Source organism: Sinocyclocheilus anshuiensis, unplaced genomic scaffold (assembly GCF_001515605.1).
Source record: "Sinocyclocheilus anshuiensis isolate Anshui unplaced genomic scaffold, SAMN03320099.WGS_v1.1 scaffold322, whole genome shotgun sequence".
In the NCBI taxonomy this organism is placed as follows: Eukaryota; Metazoa; Chordata; class Actinopteri; order Cypriniformes; family Cyprinidae; genus Sinocyclocheilus; species Sinocyclocheilus anshuiensis.
Genome location: NW_015542366.1, coordinates 1477174 through 1492666, shown reverse-complemented (window position 1 = coordinate 1492666; position 15493 = coordinate 1477174). Strand labels below are relative to the sequence as shown.

Sequence of the window (15493 nt, the reverse complement as noted above, 5' to 3'; positions counted from 1 at the left end):
AAATGGAATCCAGAAAATAATGGAAAACAGAATTTGGTAAAGATAAAACTGTAAAACTCAATTAATTAGACAGGCTTTTTGATTAATAAAATGTAATTTAACCATTAAAACAGAGCATAGAAAAATTTTAATGGAAAAAAACTGAATTTGGAAATAAAATGGATTTCATAGGGCCCTATAATTATAATAAATTTGTTTGTGGTAATAAAAATAGATGCAAGTTAACAATAGCCTTTAAAATTACTTAAAATACATATATAATAACAATGAGGCAATAATAATTAGTTCAAATAAAGTATCAAAAGCAAGAAATCATATGGTTTTATTGAACAAAACTGTTAAAATACATAATGTATTATAAACAATAGAGCTAATGTACATTACACATTACAACAAAGGCCTGCAGAGGGCGCCAACGGCCTGATGATTATTTTTACACATTGCCGTGCGATCTAATACTTGTTTAATAATGACCAAGCACCATTTAATTCAAATGTCCACTTAATCTTTAATATTTGGCCATTTCTTTAGGACAGAAATGCTATAGCCACTGTAATTAAAAGAATATGTGGACATCAAAACGTGTAAACTCAGAGTGAGGGTTTGAGCTTTTATTTTGAAACCGCGAGATAATGATGTATTCTCTGTGTTTGCGTGGATTTATAAATGATTTACCTTACAAATCTGAGGAAATGGCGCACGTTGAGTTCCCAGATGAACGTTATAATAAAACCAAACTCACAACAACAACATGCAGAGATGGAGTTTGAGGCGCTCCACACACGTAAATAATAACAGTTCCTGTGGAACTACTGTGAACGGAGCCGCTGTGTGACGCACGTACTTAACCTACACGCATGTAAATAATTAAAGCGCATATACTGTATTAGAACTGCATCTTATAATTATTTCATTAAATCGTAGTGTTTGTGAATTCACAATTATGCTTAATTATGATTTTTAAATGGGTTTAATGTATCATGCAGCCTTGGGAAACAGTATAATAATGTGTTTTATGGATTCTCGTCCGTGAAATACGTCACTTCCGGTATTTTGCCGGTTAGTCGACAAGCAAAATGAAGTCGAGGATTTTTAAAAATCGAATAGTCGATTAAAATCAACAAATCGCGACAGCCCTAAAAGATTAATTTACGGAAGGTTCGAGTGGTGTATGTGTGAGAGTAATTGGAAGCAAGCAGAATACAGGTGTTTCTAAAGCAAACTCAGCCTCATCGCGCATCTGGTTAAAAACTAAGCTCAGAATCGATTCTGAAATTCTCCGAATTGATCCAGAATCGTTGGAGAGAGAATCACGATACATCGATGGATCGATTTTTTTCTCCCACCCCTAGTGTTCACGGTGTGTGTGTGTTCACTTCTCACTGCTGTGTGTGTGCATTTGGATGGGTTGAAAAAAAATCTTGAGTATGGGACACCATACTTGGTTACACATCACCTCACTTTTTTGAATATGGTAGCTATTTATACTCACAAAGCCATTTTACATTTATACACTGCTCATATAATATATGTACTAATACTAGATAACTTTTTACACAGCAGTGTACTCTAAAAAGCTTTCAAAATTTCACAGTAATCCTCACCCTCAGAAGGATGCTCAAAGCCACAGTCGACAATCGCGCGGAGAAGCTCTGGTTTCAGGAGGAAATCACGGAAGCCGGAGCTGTGAATGGAGACATAGGAGCCTTTCACCTCCTTCTTGATGGCTGGGACTGCACTGTCCACGGCGGTCTGCGGCTCCTCATCTTCCTCATAGTCCAACAGCTCATTATCAACATCGTTTTCGGCCATGGTAACTTTTGGTGACACAGGGGAACGTAAAGATGTAAATGACAGAGTTATGCAAAAATAGGCGACTTATATATATATATATATATATATATATATATATGTGTGTGTATATATGTGTGTGTGTGTGTGTGTGTGTGTATATATATGTGAGTACGAGTAATAGATAGATAGATCAAAAAGTCCAAAATGCTGCTCAGTGTTAAACTAATAAACAGTCTAAACTAATGAATGGAAATTAAGCAGCATTATCCAAACTCCTCGAAATTATCCTTAAATCATCACTTATATTGCTCTCTTTAAAGTATTCTTTGTTCGTAAATCGTACCTACATGGTGAAAATTATTAAAGGGCAAAACCCTTAAACTCCATAATACAAGTTGCTATAACGTTAAAACCAGCTCCGATTCAGCCAATTGGCTACCGCTCAGCGTGCAGACAATGGAGCCGCAATTCGCTGTCCCATCTAAACCGATCTTCTGATCTAAACGAGCGGTCCAAAGCACATTTTTTCAAAAGTATCTAGAATATCTACGACTATGGGGTCTTGGAATACATGTGGTGTTTGACATACGAGGCTGCACGCAAATCCGGTTCGTTTTCGCATTTAGGCTTTGAGCCTTTCAGGTTGTAACGTTACGGGTAGAGAAACGCGGGGTGTCTACAGCTGTCCGTTTTAAATACTTAGATTTGTTGCTAAAATGGCCTCTAAAATATATTAAATCCGGAAGTGAGTACTATTAACTACCCTGTATTGAACAAATAAGAGTTATTAAAAGTGTAAACAAAACAAATTACCTTCCGATGTTGGTAACTGAACGTCGGCACTTGCGAATCGTGTGGTTAGGCCTTAAGTTTATAGCGCTCCCCGGAAATTAAAATCGAGCTCTCCTATTGGTTGTATTCAACGTCAATAATGGGTGAGAAGCAGCGCATGCTTGCGATTGGGTAACATAAAATCGCGTCGTTGTTGTGGGCGGGTTCAAACGACTGTCGCAAGCCTAAAGTGTCCACACGATGTCAGTATATGCATTCTGATTTTAGGCTTTCAATGAAAAATTTTTTTTGTTTGTTTGTTTGTTTCCTTACATTCTTCCTTAACACAAAATGTATTAACAATAAAAAATGTATTAGTAAAACTATGTCTTCATATCATTTTATATAGAAAATATGCTTTTTACAAAGTAATAATACATTACCAAAATTAATTATTATCTGGTGGTGCCTCATCTACATTGTACAAATTCATGTAGTTTTCTTTTTTTTTCCCCCAAATTTGTGAAGCTGATAATATAATTTTTAATGATAAATGCAAAATGCTGATTTCAGAACAGTATACACCACTATAGGTAGACTAGAACTGTGTAAACTAGATTCACTTGACAAGCTGAAGAGAGCAGGTCATTAATAACCTTAAAATATAAAATGTACTAACTGTCATGAAGCAAAAAATAAATAAAAATAGGCTTGTACCCTTGTAGATTGTTGTTTTTTGGCCACTCTGTATGTTATTTATAATACATTATAGTTGTTATCGTGAAGTAAAGAATAAAGTGGTCCATGGTCAGAGGATAAACAGGATAAAATGTTCTTAACAATTACTCCAATCAACACAGCAACATCACCTGCCCGCTGCCCACTGTGGCTGAGGTTAAGAAAAATAAAGGATTGGTGGACTGAGCTGTCAATCATGACTATTTCTCTAGTTTATCCTCCTATTGGTTGAACTTTTGTCAATCACGAGATCCGCTGACGTTAGAACATTGCACTATGGTTCATTTTGAACGAGGCCGTCAAACTATTGGAAAATAGATGCCAAATACGAATTGATTTTCATCGCGTATTTATTGTAATAACATGGTTTACGATTATTATTTATATCCGAATTTTTTTTATATAAATAACGGTCAATATAGTAGGCGGGACTTGGGCGGGGTTTTGTCTTGTAGGCGTCGACCACAGCTCTCCTTGAGGAAGCTCGCCCTCACGACTCATATTTTCCTTTAAATGAGCATCCACATCCAATATGTCCAATATGGTTCCGTATTCATTTCCCGACTTACCGTAGCGGTCCAACGGCTTCGTACAAAAAGGATTGCCGATATCTGCCGGTTTTGTGACCGATCATCTTTAAAATGGCAAGATCGCAGGGGCAGCTTGAGTAATGAGACCGATATTCAGGTGGGCATTGCTCTATGCATTTTCCATCACTGACAGTGTGTGGTCGCTGGTCAGATATGTGTGCACTCATCCATTTGTGTATAACATTAATTTTAAACCGTTAATCAGGATTAAATGACAGGTAGTCTAGGACAAAGCGGGGAAATTCCAGCGCATCGCACTCATGCTCTCATCTCTCTGGACCAGCGGCGCTGATTTGCCTGCCTGCCCATCTGCGAGCTGCCATGGGGAAAATCATCATCCTCACCCTTAATATTTTACACGGAAACAGATGTTATTATGGCCTAATTTAAGGCACCAAAATACACAGTGCGTTTAAATTCCACTGTGCTTTGAATTCAACGCAGCCTTCCTCCATTGCAAAGCCTTTTGCATTTAATGTCACAACGCTGCACAATCAAAACAGCCATATCACTAAATTCCCCTCCGCAAAAGCAAATGTAATATGTTACTAATAATGGATTCGTTACACCTATAGTAAGAACTGGCATCCCCCTGGTGGTGCATTTGCATGAGGGTTTGCTGAGTCCAGACTACAGGCTTTATTGTAGTAGCCTATATAGAGTGCATCATACTCGCTGAAACAACGGCTGTTGCTTATTTAGGCCTTTTTGGTCTTCTAGCAACCTGAAAGGCCTGTTATGGCTTCGTATTATTTTCTATAACGCGATATTAAAGCTTGAACATGCATCAGACTGTCATGGCTGTTATGCACATTTCCTTCTTGTCATTTGTCACACTGCGTTTTGTTATCATTTTGGACCAGCCAAAGGTAAATATGTCTTGGTGAGCTGTTATGGTCTTTCATTTGGTTTTGTCGTGAAACACAGTTTAAGAGATTAATTATGTGGTTCTTGCCTGCTCTTACTAATGATTAAGGGCAGTCTGATTGCATGTTTTGGTAGGGAGAAGAGTTTGTTTGACTCTGTATTTAATGAATAGACTGTGGTTGTGCTGCCAGCTAAGAAAAAAAGGTATGGGATCTCATGCTGATGTTTTATTTATTCATTTTTCAAATTATTCAGTTTTGCCTAAAAGAAGTGGATATAGTGATCATTCTTTGAAAATTATGTCATTGCAATTGACGATTTGGCTGGTGTTAAATTGGAGCATTGTTGCTTAAAGGGATAGTTAACCCAAAAATTAAAATTCTGTCTTCATTTATGCACTCTCATGTTCCAAACCTGTATGACTTTCTGTCTTCTGTGGAACATGAAAGAACATATATATTGAAGAATATTGGTAACCAAACAGCTTCAGGTCCTATTGGCTTCAGTTATATAGACAAAAAATATAATAGATGTCAAAGCAACCCGAAACCATTTGATTTCCAACATTCTTCAAAATATAATTTTTTATGTTGACGACATGAGGGTGAGTAACAGATGACAGCACTTTTATTTTTGGATGGACTATCCCTTTAACACTTTCACGTGTCCCTTGTTATTGGAATGTGATGTCATACTCCAATCCAGACGTTAACAAGGTCACTAAATCAGTGTGAGCAAAATTTCTTAACCACTGTAACATCAGCCAGGCCTGATGAGGTAATAGTGGCCTCATCATCATTGGGCCTAATATGCCGAAAAAAGGGCTCTATGTTTTTGCATCACTGGATATTACTGTCAGTCATTTAACATTTCTATCCTAAAACATTTGTCACATTAAATGTTTGAATATTTACATCTTACCTCACATTAACTTTTAGAACTGAAGCCTTCCTTTGGAATTCATGCTTGGCTTCTGTAAACAGTAAAGCCCGCCTTCTTTGATTTGATTGGCCATCTCAAGCATTTTGACATTGACGAGCACAGTTAAGAGTATTTGTGGAGACAATCTGGCCATATCTAATTATGTCTATGGTAGTCACAGCCCTGTTCTTCGTACACAATATGTGCTAATCCAGGTGACAGGTTGTATGAACTCTAAAGACATCTGAGAAGATTGTGAGTTGCCTGAGGTTCCAGCTAAACAATTACTATACTGTTTAAGAGTCAGGCTATTGTGGAGATGGTACAGTCAAGAAAAAACAAGAGATTGTCTGGAAATGCATATAATCTCTCCAGGTTCAAGTATTGGCTGGTTAGCATGGTTCGGTTAGCCCATGTTGGTAGATGTCTTTCTTTACTGCACCATTCTGTGGCAAAATAAAAAGTGCCTTTCTGTTTTGGCGGCCATTGAACATCTGTGTATTCTGAGGAAATAGATATTAGATAGTAATATATACATTACAAGTATTTGTATATCTTTGTATTTTTCCCTTTCTGTTGGTGTCTTGCGGCTCCAGAATAATTAGTCCAATGGCATTTTACAGCTTGGGTGATTGCTGCACAATTCTCCAGAATTTGGTGGCCATGAGCAAAGAGGGCAGATTTCTAGTTGCATGCGCCATTTAGGAAATGTGGAAATATTAAGAGATTTCTCCACGTAACTTAAAACTATTTGGATCTCTCACTTTGCAATTATGTAAATAAATAGTGAACAATTTTCACTTTAGGCAGCTGTGACATCAAAATAAACATGATTTACGGGTGTGGTAGATTGGTCATGTGAACTGTGAATGCTAAACCGATAGGGTTGCTGTTGTGTTTTCATCAGGACAAACAAGCCCTTATGTAGTTCACATTCCCAAGAGAGCCAGAGAGAAAGGCATTATCCGCCCTCTGCAACCTCTTGCTGTATCTCTATTTTCCTTTCTGTATCTGTGTTTAAGTGTTCAGGCATTGTCACACTTTCTCTTGGTTTATAGCTGCTGGCTGAGACCACGTCATCAGTTCAAACAGCACACGAATGTGAAGGCTGGGCTAAGTCTGCATGTGTTTTGAACATTTTGTGTGTCCGACAGAGAGATGATGACTTTGCTTCAGAGCAGCTGTGGCTCCTGAGCCGTGACAATCATAACCGGCCTGTACTTACATTTTCCTGTTTCCATCTCTGCTTGGCTGCTGCCGTTTGTTGGGTTTTACTTAGTCATACTAATTTAAATTCACTGCAGCTGCTCTTAGTTCACAGAAGATGTCTTATTCTTTTTCTGCCCTCTAAATTGTTTATTATCTTCATTTTATTTTCTGTGTTATAGCCTAATGTTGTTTTTTTCTGTTATGACTGTGGTTGTCTTCATTGTTGTGGAAGATTTTATTTAGCATGTTTTATCCCCCCAAACCAGATCGGCACAAACCCTGCCCACTGCAGTTCTAAATTTCATTGGTCATTTCAACCACTGTGCTGATTGCCTACATAACGCTGAAAACAAATACAAACCCTTAACCATAAACTGACAAAATGCGCATGACAATCGCATTCGATTAATCGTGCAGCCCTATTCATATAGATTTGGAACAACTTGAGTGTGAGTAAATGATGACAGAATATAAATTTTTGGGTGAACTATCTATTTAACCTTAGTATAGCATTGGTAACACATCCTGATAGATAGCATTACTGTTTGTCGTGATCAAATCCATCCATTTGAAATTTTATTTGAAAATGTCACTGTTTCACACGCTGAAAACAAATACAAACCCTTAACCATAAACTTAAAGGGATGGTTCACCCAAAAATGAAAATTCTGTCATCATTTACTTATACTCCACTTGACGGTAGCCATTGACTTTCATAGTATGGAAAAAGATACTATGCAATTCAATGGCTACCGTTGACTGTGAACACCAGCATTTTTCAACATATCATGTTTTGTGCTCAACAGAAAAAAGAAATTCATATATAGGGCTGCACGATAAATCGAAATGGAATCGAGATCGCGATTCGACACAAGCGGTCAGTCACGTGTGTGTAGGATGGCCAAACTTAAGGAGCTTCCTCTGGAACTTACACGATCGGCAACCGGACGTTTTTTTGTCTTATTACAAGCAACTCGTCTCTGTTCTGGACTTGCACAAACTGCGTTGCAATGCAATCGTTTTCCAAAATGTCCTTTATGTGAAAATATGAAGTCTGTAAATGCCCGTTAACACAGGCCAGAGACGTTGAAGATGGATGCAAAGAGAAAAATACTGTAGCAGGCAGATCACTCACTGTTCATGATGCACGGAATATTGGAAGAAAATCATCAATATTGATTTTGGGGGTTTATATGAATGTGTTTCTGAGGGGAACTGACTGTCTTCAGAAAAGTTTACGTGGTATTTTCTTTTCATCTGGTCTCTGTATAGTTCGTATTAAAGCAGTGTTTGAGAGCAGCTGCTTTGTTTACAGCGGTAACCAAGGAAACGCTGTGTCTGGTGTTCCATGAGCGCCTCCTGCTGTCAGAGAGTGAATATGATTCTCATTCAGAGCTTCTGCTGTTTGCTTCGTTCAGGCATGTAGTATAATTTCACAAAGCTAGTCAGAACTTTCTGTTTTTGCTTCAAATTAGAGGTCTTCGCGGGACTGTTTTTTTAGTCCCGCTCCCGCTAGGTTCTATTCCGCACCCACCCGCTCCCGCTTAGACTTGTGCTGGTATTCGGTAATGCGATATATTACGGTAATGAATATGCACGATATTGTTATCGTGGGCACTTCTAAATACCGTGAATAATTATATATTACAAATTATTCAGAATTTTGAATGCATTTTAAGAATACTTTTTCCATCAACTGGTCAAAATGCACAACACCGCTGTATGCTGTGTGAAAGACCGTGCGCACTCTGATGTAAATAAGCGCGGACTAGAAGCACATGCCGGAACATGTGAGAGACGCTCTGGATGAAAGCGCACTTTCACTCTCTGACAGCAGATGGCGCTAAACTGCAGAAATAATATTATTATTATTATTATTATTATTATTATTATTAATTCATTTAAATGCAGTCTATTACAGCACTTTTTTTTAAACTAAATTTCAATATTGTGATAATACCGTATACCGTGACAAAAGCATTAGCAATTAATCGCAACATGAAAATTTGATACCGGCATATCCCTAGTTGGCAGTTGGAGCTCAAGTGCTCGTCAATCTTTAGCTCCGCCCACGGCACCCCTCCAGGAGCTCGGCTGTTTCTGGAGAGAATCGTAAAGCTGTATCTTTCTTTTATAAATATGATAAAACTAAAGACTTTTTGGAGATATGAAGGATGCAGTACTACTCTAGGTTCTCAAGATTAACATGATATTGGGTGAAACTGTGTGTGTCATGTCCCCTTTAAGATATTATCTCAGAATGTCAGGGAAAATTTTATTGATGACCCCTGTAATTGACCTTACAACAGTTAAACTCATTTTTACTCTTTTATTTATTTGTGTTCATGTCATTATTTATGAAATGTCAACTGTCCAACTTCTTGACACACTGAAAAAAATGGTGTAGAAACAGTGCAAATTCTTCCTCCAGTTGTTGCAATGATCGATTATTTTATGCCTTGATTAACTGATCATATTGATGATCATATTTAAGATACTTGATTGTCCACGCTAAATTACCATGTCAGCTCTTCAGTCAAGTCAGTGAGTGAGTCATTAGTTAAGGTGAAGAGGGTGTGTTCTTGTGTGTCACTGGGAGCTCAATGATCGTGGAATGTAACACAGGGCAGAGGAGCTCCATGATGAAGCTAAAGCTATTGTGTGATGTTTGAGTCATACAGAACAAGTGGTCCACGCCTATGATGCATGACGCGGTTTGTTCTAAGATGTCTTTGTTTAGAGCTGCGTGTGTTTGTGTATTTAGGTGTGTTTTTGTGTGTGTGTCTGCCTGTGTTACTGATCATCTTAACTTCAAGTTGACACAGAATATTTTCATTTCCACTTTTTACACATTTTATTCCATTAGCAATGTATCACAAGTATGTTTTGACAAGTATGTTAAAGAAAAAAAAATTGTCAGCTCACATTTGACATCACATATTATTCTACATACCTCTCATGTTGGCTGCCATGTTGAGATCACATGACCTGCCAAATATGACAAATATATTTCTCCTTTGGCATTGGTAACAGAAAACTGTTGTTGTTGTTGTCATTTTATGCTGCATCCACACCAATAGGTGTCAGTATACAGTAAAGTCTTTCCATAGTATATTTATAGCAGTTCCTTCAATTACATCAGATCTAAAATGTTGTGACACTTGCAGTAAACACTGACATTACATGTTCATTGAAGCACTTATGCTCTCCAAGGCTGCATTGATCAGAAATACAGTAATATTGTAAAATATTATTACAGTTTAATTTAAGTCTTGCCTATTTTAATATATTTTAAAATCGAATTTATTCTTGTAATGAAAGCTGAATTTTAAGCATCATTACTCCAGTCTTCAGTGTCACATGATCCTTCAGAAATTATTTGAATATGCTGATTTGCTGCTTAACAAACATTTCTTATGTTGTTCTGCAGGGTCAGAAATTAATGGGGGCTTGTGGCAAAAATGCCACCAAAATGAACAAAAATGCCCCACAAATTCAAGATAAAGGGGCAAAAAATGCCCTTGCACAATTAAACAATTGATTATGGCTATTGTGATTAAAAAGAAATGTGAAAATGAATGAAAACTGTCTATTCATGGAATTACATTTTGATTCGCTTACACTGCATTAGATTGTTTTTCATGCATTGTTTTTTAGCGTTGAGCCTTATAACCAATCACACGTGTCTCCGTTGAGCTTAGGAATGCAATGGCCAATCAGAGACTCTTAGATTAATCAGCGCTGAAAACTCTGGAGTTGTTGTGCACAGTCATTGATTGAGATACGATGTAAATAAAATATTAATTTCATAGCTTCAGTGATTATAACAGGAGTTTTTGTAAAACATGTGTTAGACTATATTAATGTCATGGACTGACATGTTTGTCTGTGAAGCCAGAGCCAGGATATATAATGAGCCGTTTCTCCAAAACGCAGACGAAAAATACAAAAAAGTTTTTATTTATTATATTAATCAACATTAAAGGGGTCATATGATGTTGCTAAAAAGAACATTATTTGTTATGCAAATCTTCCCACATCGTGACGTAGACATGTGGGGGCATGTTAGAACGAGCCGTTTTAGGTAGGCGTGGTTGAATCTTAACTTTTATAAAGAATATCTCTTTGGATTTGTGACTTTAGTCTTTGCAACTTTACAGATCTTCTTTATGCACCAAGAGCTTGTAACACTCCAAAGAGAAAGGAAAAATTTAAATCGCATCATATGACCCCCTTAATAATCATTATTTTGGTATCAAGAGAAATAATTAAAAAAAATTGACAAATTATGACAAAAATCTAAACGATTTTTGTCATAATATTGCAGCCATATTAGCTCCTGTTTTTAAACATATGATTTACATAAAATTTTAAACAATGAATTATTATTGGCAACAGTTTAAAATATTGTTGCTCTAATGATCATTATCCTTGAATGGTAGTGTATATATAAAATAATGCATATGTTCACCAGCCACTGGAATGGCAAAAAGTACATTTTGCACATGGTGTGAAAGGTTGTCAGTGAAGAATGTAGGTGATTGTACAGACAGCGAGATTGAGGTTTGGAGGTTTGGGTTTGAATGCGTGTGGGGGAAGGGGAGTGTGTGATTGACACCGTGCTAAGAGCTACAAAGAAGAAAGAGACAGATGCAGCAAACACAGTGCTGTTATTGTATTCAGTTACTACACACACACACACACACACACAGTTTTTCTATGCCATTACCAAGATGATAATGGCCTTTGCATCACTCATATTATTTCTATTTCCAGTGTCCAATTTTTTTTTTACTTTCTGAGTGTGAATTTGTATGCTTTAAATCCATTTTGAAGGGCCAAGGGCTTTACTTGAGATTATCTAAAATGTTACAGTGACAGTGAATTAGACACATTTTAATGCTATTTTGACAAACCATGAAATCTGAGGTTCTTTAAGCAGTGACTTTGAGTATGGGACATTGTTGTGACTTGCTGTAGATCTGCATTGTGGTTGTGCTACACAGACACTGTGTTTTTCTCTTTGGTGAAGAGTGCAATTTTTGCGCCACTACTGGCACCAAAACAGGGTTTCCGTGGCGTCTTAAAAAGTCTTAAATTTAGTTGTAACTAGGCCTGGGCAATAAAACGGTATCGATATTTATCGACGGTACACCTTCTTCGATAACGATATAAAAAATGTTCGATATAGGCACGTGCTATGAGTGACGCAGACAGCACACACAAACACTAACATGAGTGCTGTGCCTGCCTGTGATGAGGAGATTGTGAAAAAAATAAAAGAATATTAGTCGAATTTAAAATACACATTTGCATTTGAATGCAAAAAGAGTACAATCGAATGTTAGGTGTGCATCAGGGAGTGTCATCAGTGGCGCGCGAGATGCGGTGATGATGTAAGTGACGTTGTTGCATTTTAATGTTTTGTTAGTCTAGCCCACAAGACGCGCAGTTGCTGCGTTATTCATTCAAAATATTAGAGAAATATAGTAGCTCAATGTGTAGAAGATGTTTTTAAATGCAATCTGTGTGATGGGCGATTCGGCTCTTTGTATTAAGCAGTGCATAAATACATGATGCTGTTTTGTTCACAATTGTGTTTATGCAATTTACGAAATTATATTTAAGTTATATGAGTTAATTTAGACGTAATGCACGTTTTTTTATAGACTGTTATTTCCTTGCGTTGACAATTTAATGTGCTGCATTATTTTGCTCATTGCGCCCTCCTGTGGCCTCGGGAAACAAGCCAAAAGTTTAACCTATTTAATCTGAATATAAAACATTAGAAATTAGATATTTGTTTCATTTTTATTTTGTGTTTGACTGTTAAAACAAAAAAAATTGTTGTTTGTCTCAATTAATTGAGTTAATTGAAAAATACAGTGGTTAAATGTAAAACATTTTTTCTATTGCTCTTTGTTTTAAAAAATGTTATAAAAAATGTCAATAATTATCGATACCGAACGATATGAAACATTATATCGTTGATACATTTTTTAGCTATATCGCCCAGCCCTAGTTGTAACAAATTTAAGGCCTTAAAAAGTCTTAAATTGTACAAGAAAGTCTTAATTATGGTTTCAGGAGGTCTTAAATTTGGGGACGGAAAGACCAGAATTGCGATATGGCTTAATGTGACGATTAAACTTCAAAAGGCTATGATTTTATTAAATAAACATGAGCGCTGTGCGTTTCACAGTCCGAAAATGTGCATTTTCAATAACCCTGTTTTATTCAGGACCGCATTTCTTACTACACTATAGGCCAGTTTTTTTTTTAATTATTTTTATTGATTTTTTTATGCATATATTAGTAGCTCATACTATTCTATAGCACTTACTATTCAATTCTGTATATTATTATTTTTAAGAAATTATGTAGTTGTTTATTTGTATACACTTAATTATTGTCCACACCAACTCCTAACCCTAAACATACCCGTTGATAACCCTCTTGAAATAGTTAACTTAATTTATTTCATTTTGTATAGTTTTCTTAGAAAGAAAGACTTGTGTCTTTGCGAGAGTTGTTCATTAGCCGCAGCGCAGCACTTCACGTCTGATGTCTGACCCACTTAAGTGCAGTAAACGGTAAAACAATTGTGGTACAAATGAGTGTGTTTATTAGTACATTAATAAATGTAAAATAATTTGAATACAAGCACACACACAGCAGCACAGTGAACTGTTTTCCGCAGCTAAATAGGCTAAATGGAGATTGCTGACATTGCCTCACGCACTCAAGTTCACGCCAGCTCTCACATCAAAAATATGATGGAAAGATAAAAAATTAATAGTTTCCATGTAGTTGTTTATTTGTATACACTTAATTATTGTCCACACCAACTCCTAACCCTAAACATACCCGTTGATAACCCTCTTGAAATAGTTAACTTAATTTATTTCATTTTGTATAGTTTTCTTAGAAAGAAAGACTTGTGTCTTTGCGAGAGTTGTTCATTAGCCGCAGCGCAGCACTTCACGTCTGATGTCTGACCCACTTAAGTGCAGTAAACGGTAAAACAATTGTGGTACAAATGAGTGTGTTTATTAGTACATTAATAAATGTAAAATAATTTGAATACAAGCACACACACAGCAGCACAGTGAACTGTTTTCCGCAGCTAAATAGGCTAAATGGAGATTGCTGACATTGCCTCACGCACTCAAGTTCACGCCAGCTCTCACATCAAAAATATGATGGAAAGATAAAAAATTAATAGTTTCCATGGATCTAGTCTTTGCATCTGTTTGTTTGATGTTTGAATCCGGTCTCTTCTGTTGGAATAGAATTGGCTAGATGGCGCTGTCACAAAAAAATAGGGTCCTAGTAGAAATGCGGTCCTACAAATGCGGTCCTGAAACTGCAGCCTCTGGTATTGCAGGAACACAGTATTGGGGTTGTTTTTGTTCAGACCAATGTGAAAGTCGACCCATGTTTTTACCCTGCAAAAATACAGAGCTGTAAATGTGAACTGGTGGATAGATAAGAAGAATAATCATGCTTTTTACAGTCATTTTACAGTTTAATATGTTACTATAGACATTGCCCTACCCCGTTCATATGGTTTTAATTTTATTTGTGCAGTTCTTAAAAAAGGTCTTAAAAAGTCTTAATTCTGAGCTTAAAAATCCTGCAGAAACCCTGCAAAAGGAAAATCAACAGTAAGACACATCAGTTTTTGTCATTTTATCATCCAAAAAAAGAACACTTTAGATTTGAAATGAAAACAAATACTAAATAAAAAAAAAAAAAAAAGAATCATAATAATGATGATGGCAATAAACTATTCTGATATGGATGAAGATCTTGCCTCAATTTTATTAAAGGTCATTTTCAGAATGTTTTTTGACTGTCTCTCCATTCCCGCTGCCTTACACAGAGATTAGGCTAGGTTCAGGACATTGCTGTTGTGTTCGGTTGTGATTGCACTGGAGATGAGTGTGTGTGTGTGTGTGTGTGTGTGTGTGTGTGTGTGTGTGTGTGTGTGTGTGTTTTCTTGGTCGGGAGGGATTGGATTCATGCACTTGTTAATGGTTCTTTTGATTGGTCTGCTCCTCTGATATGAATGCTGCCATTGTCCACAGTGTGTGTTTACTTTGTTTAAAAAGGTTTCATCTTGTACTTTATTTTGAGCTGTGGGTTATCTTTCTGTTTCTATTGCATTCTGCAAAAATGGAAGAATGAGCGGTTTAATGTGTGTGTGTGTTAAAGGGAGATGCCATATGCTTGTGGCATGTTTTGTACATTTGCATTTTACATTTACATTTATGCTATTGGCCGACATTTATCCAAAGTGACTTACAGTGCATTCAAGGTGTACAGTTTTTTTTTTGTTAATCAGTATGTGTAGGAATCAAACTGTAGGCATAGTAGTGTCAGCCCATAGACTGCATTAAATAGGGGTGTAACGGTTCAAGTTTTTCACACTTCGGCATGTATTGGGCTTTTGGGGTCACGGTTTTGGTACGGTTCGGTGGGGGATGTGCGAGTATTCTTAAAGAGGTGGTTTATTGCGATTTCATTTTTTTTAATGTTAGTTAGTGTGTAATGTTGCTGTTTGAGCATAAACAATATCTGCAAAGTTACGAAGCTGAAAG

The 15493-nt window shown here is 36.7% G+C and overlaps 2 protein-coding genes across 5 annotated transcripts in view; one reads left to right on the top strand and one right to left on the bottom strand.

Moving 5' to 3' along the window:
* LOC107692155 (ATP-dependent RNA helicase DDX39A-like) overlaps positions 1-2702 on the bottom strand; it is a 14387-nt gene extending 11685 nt beyond the window's left edge. The window contains exons 1-2 of one of the 2 annotated variants that reach the window (XM_016491104.1): positions 2608-2702; positions 1605-1817 (exon numbers count right to left, since the gene is read on the bottom strand). In XM_016491104.1, the coding sequence (XP_016346590.1) occupies positions 1605-1812 (208 nt within the window). In that variant the 5' untranslated portion in view covers positions 1813-1817; positions 2608-2702. Of the gene's footprint in view, positions 1-1604; positions 1843-2607 lie in introns of those variants that run through there. The other variant, XM_016491105.1, reaches the window with a different exon arrangement.
* Positions 2703-3760: 1058 nt separating this feature from the next.
* Positions 3761-15493, top strand: part of LOC107692153 (EVI5-like protein) — a 43630-nt gene continuing 31897 nt past the window's right edge. For all 3 annotated transcript variants that reach the window (XM_016491102.1, XM_016491101.1, XM_016491100.1), the window contains exon 1: positions 3761-3990. The gene's annotated coding sequence lies outside the window, so the exon portion shown is untranslated. The remainder of the gene's footprint in view (positions 3991-15493) is intronic.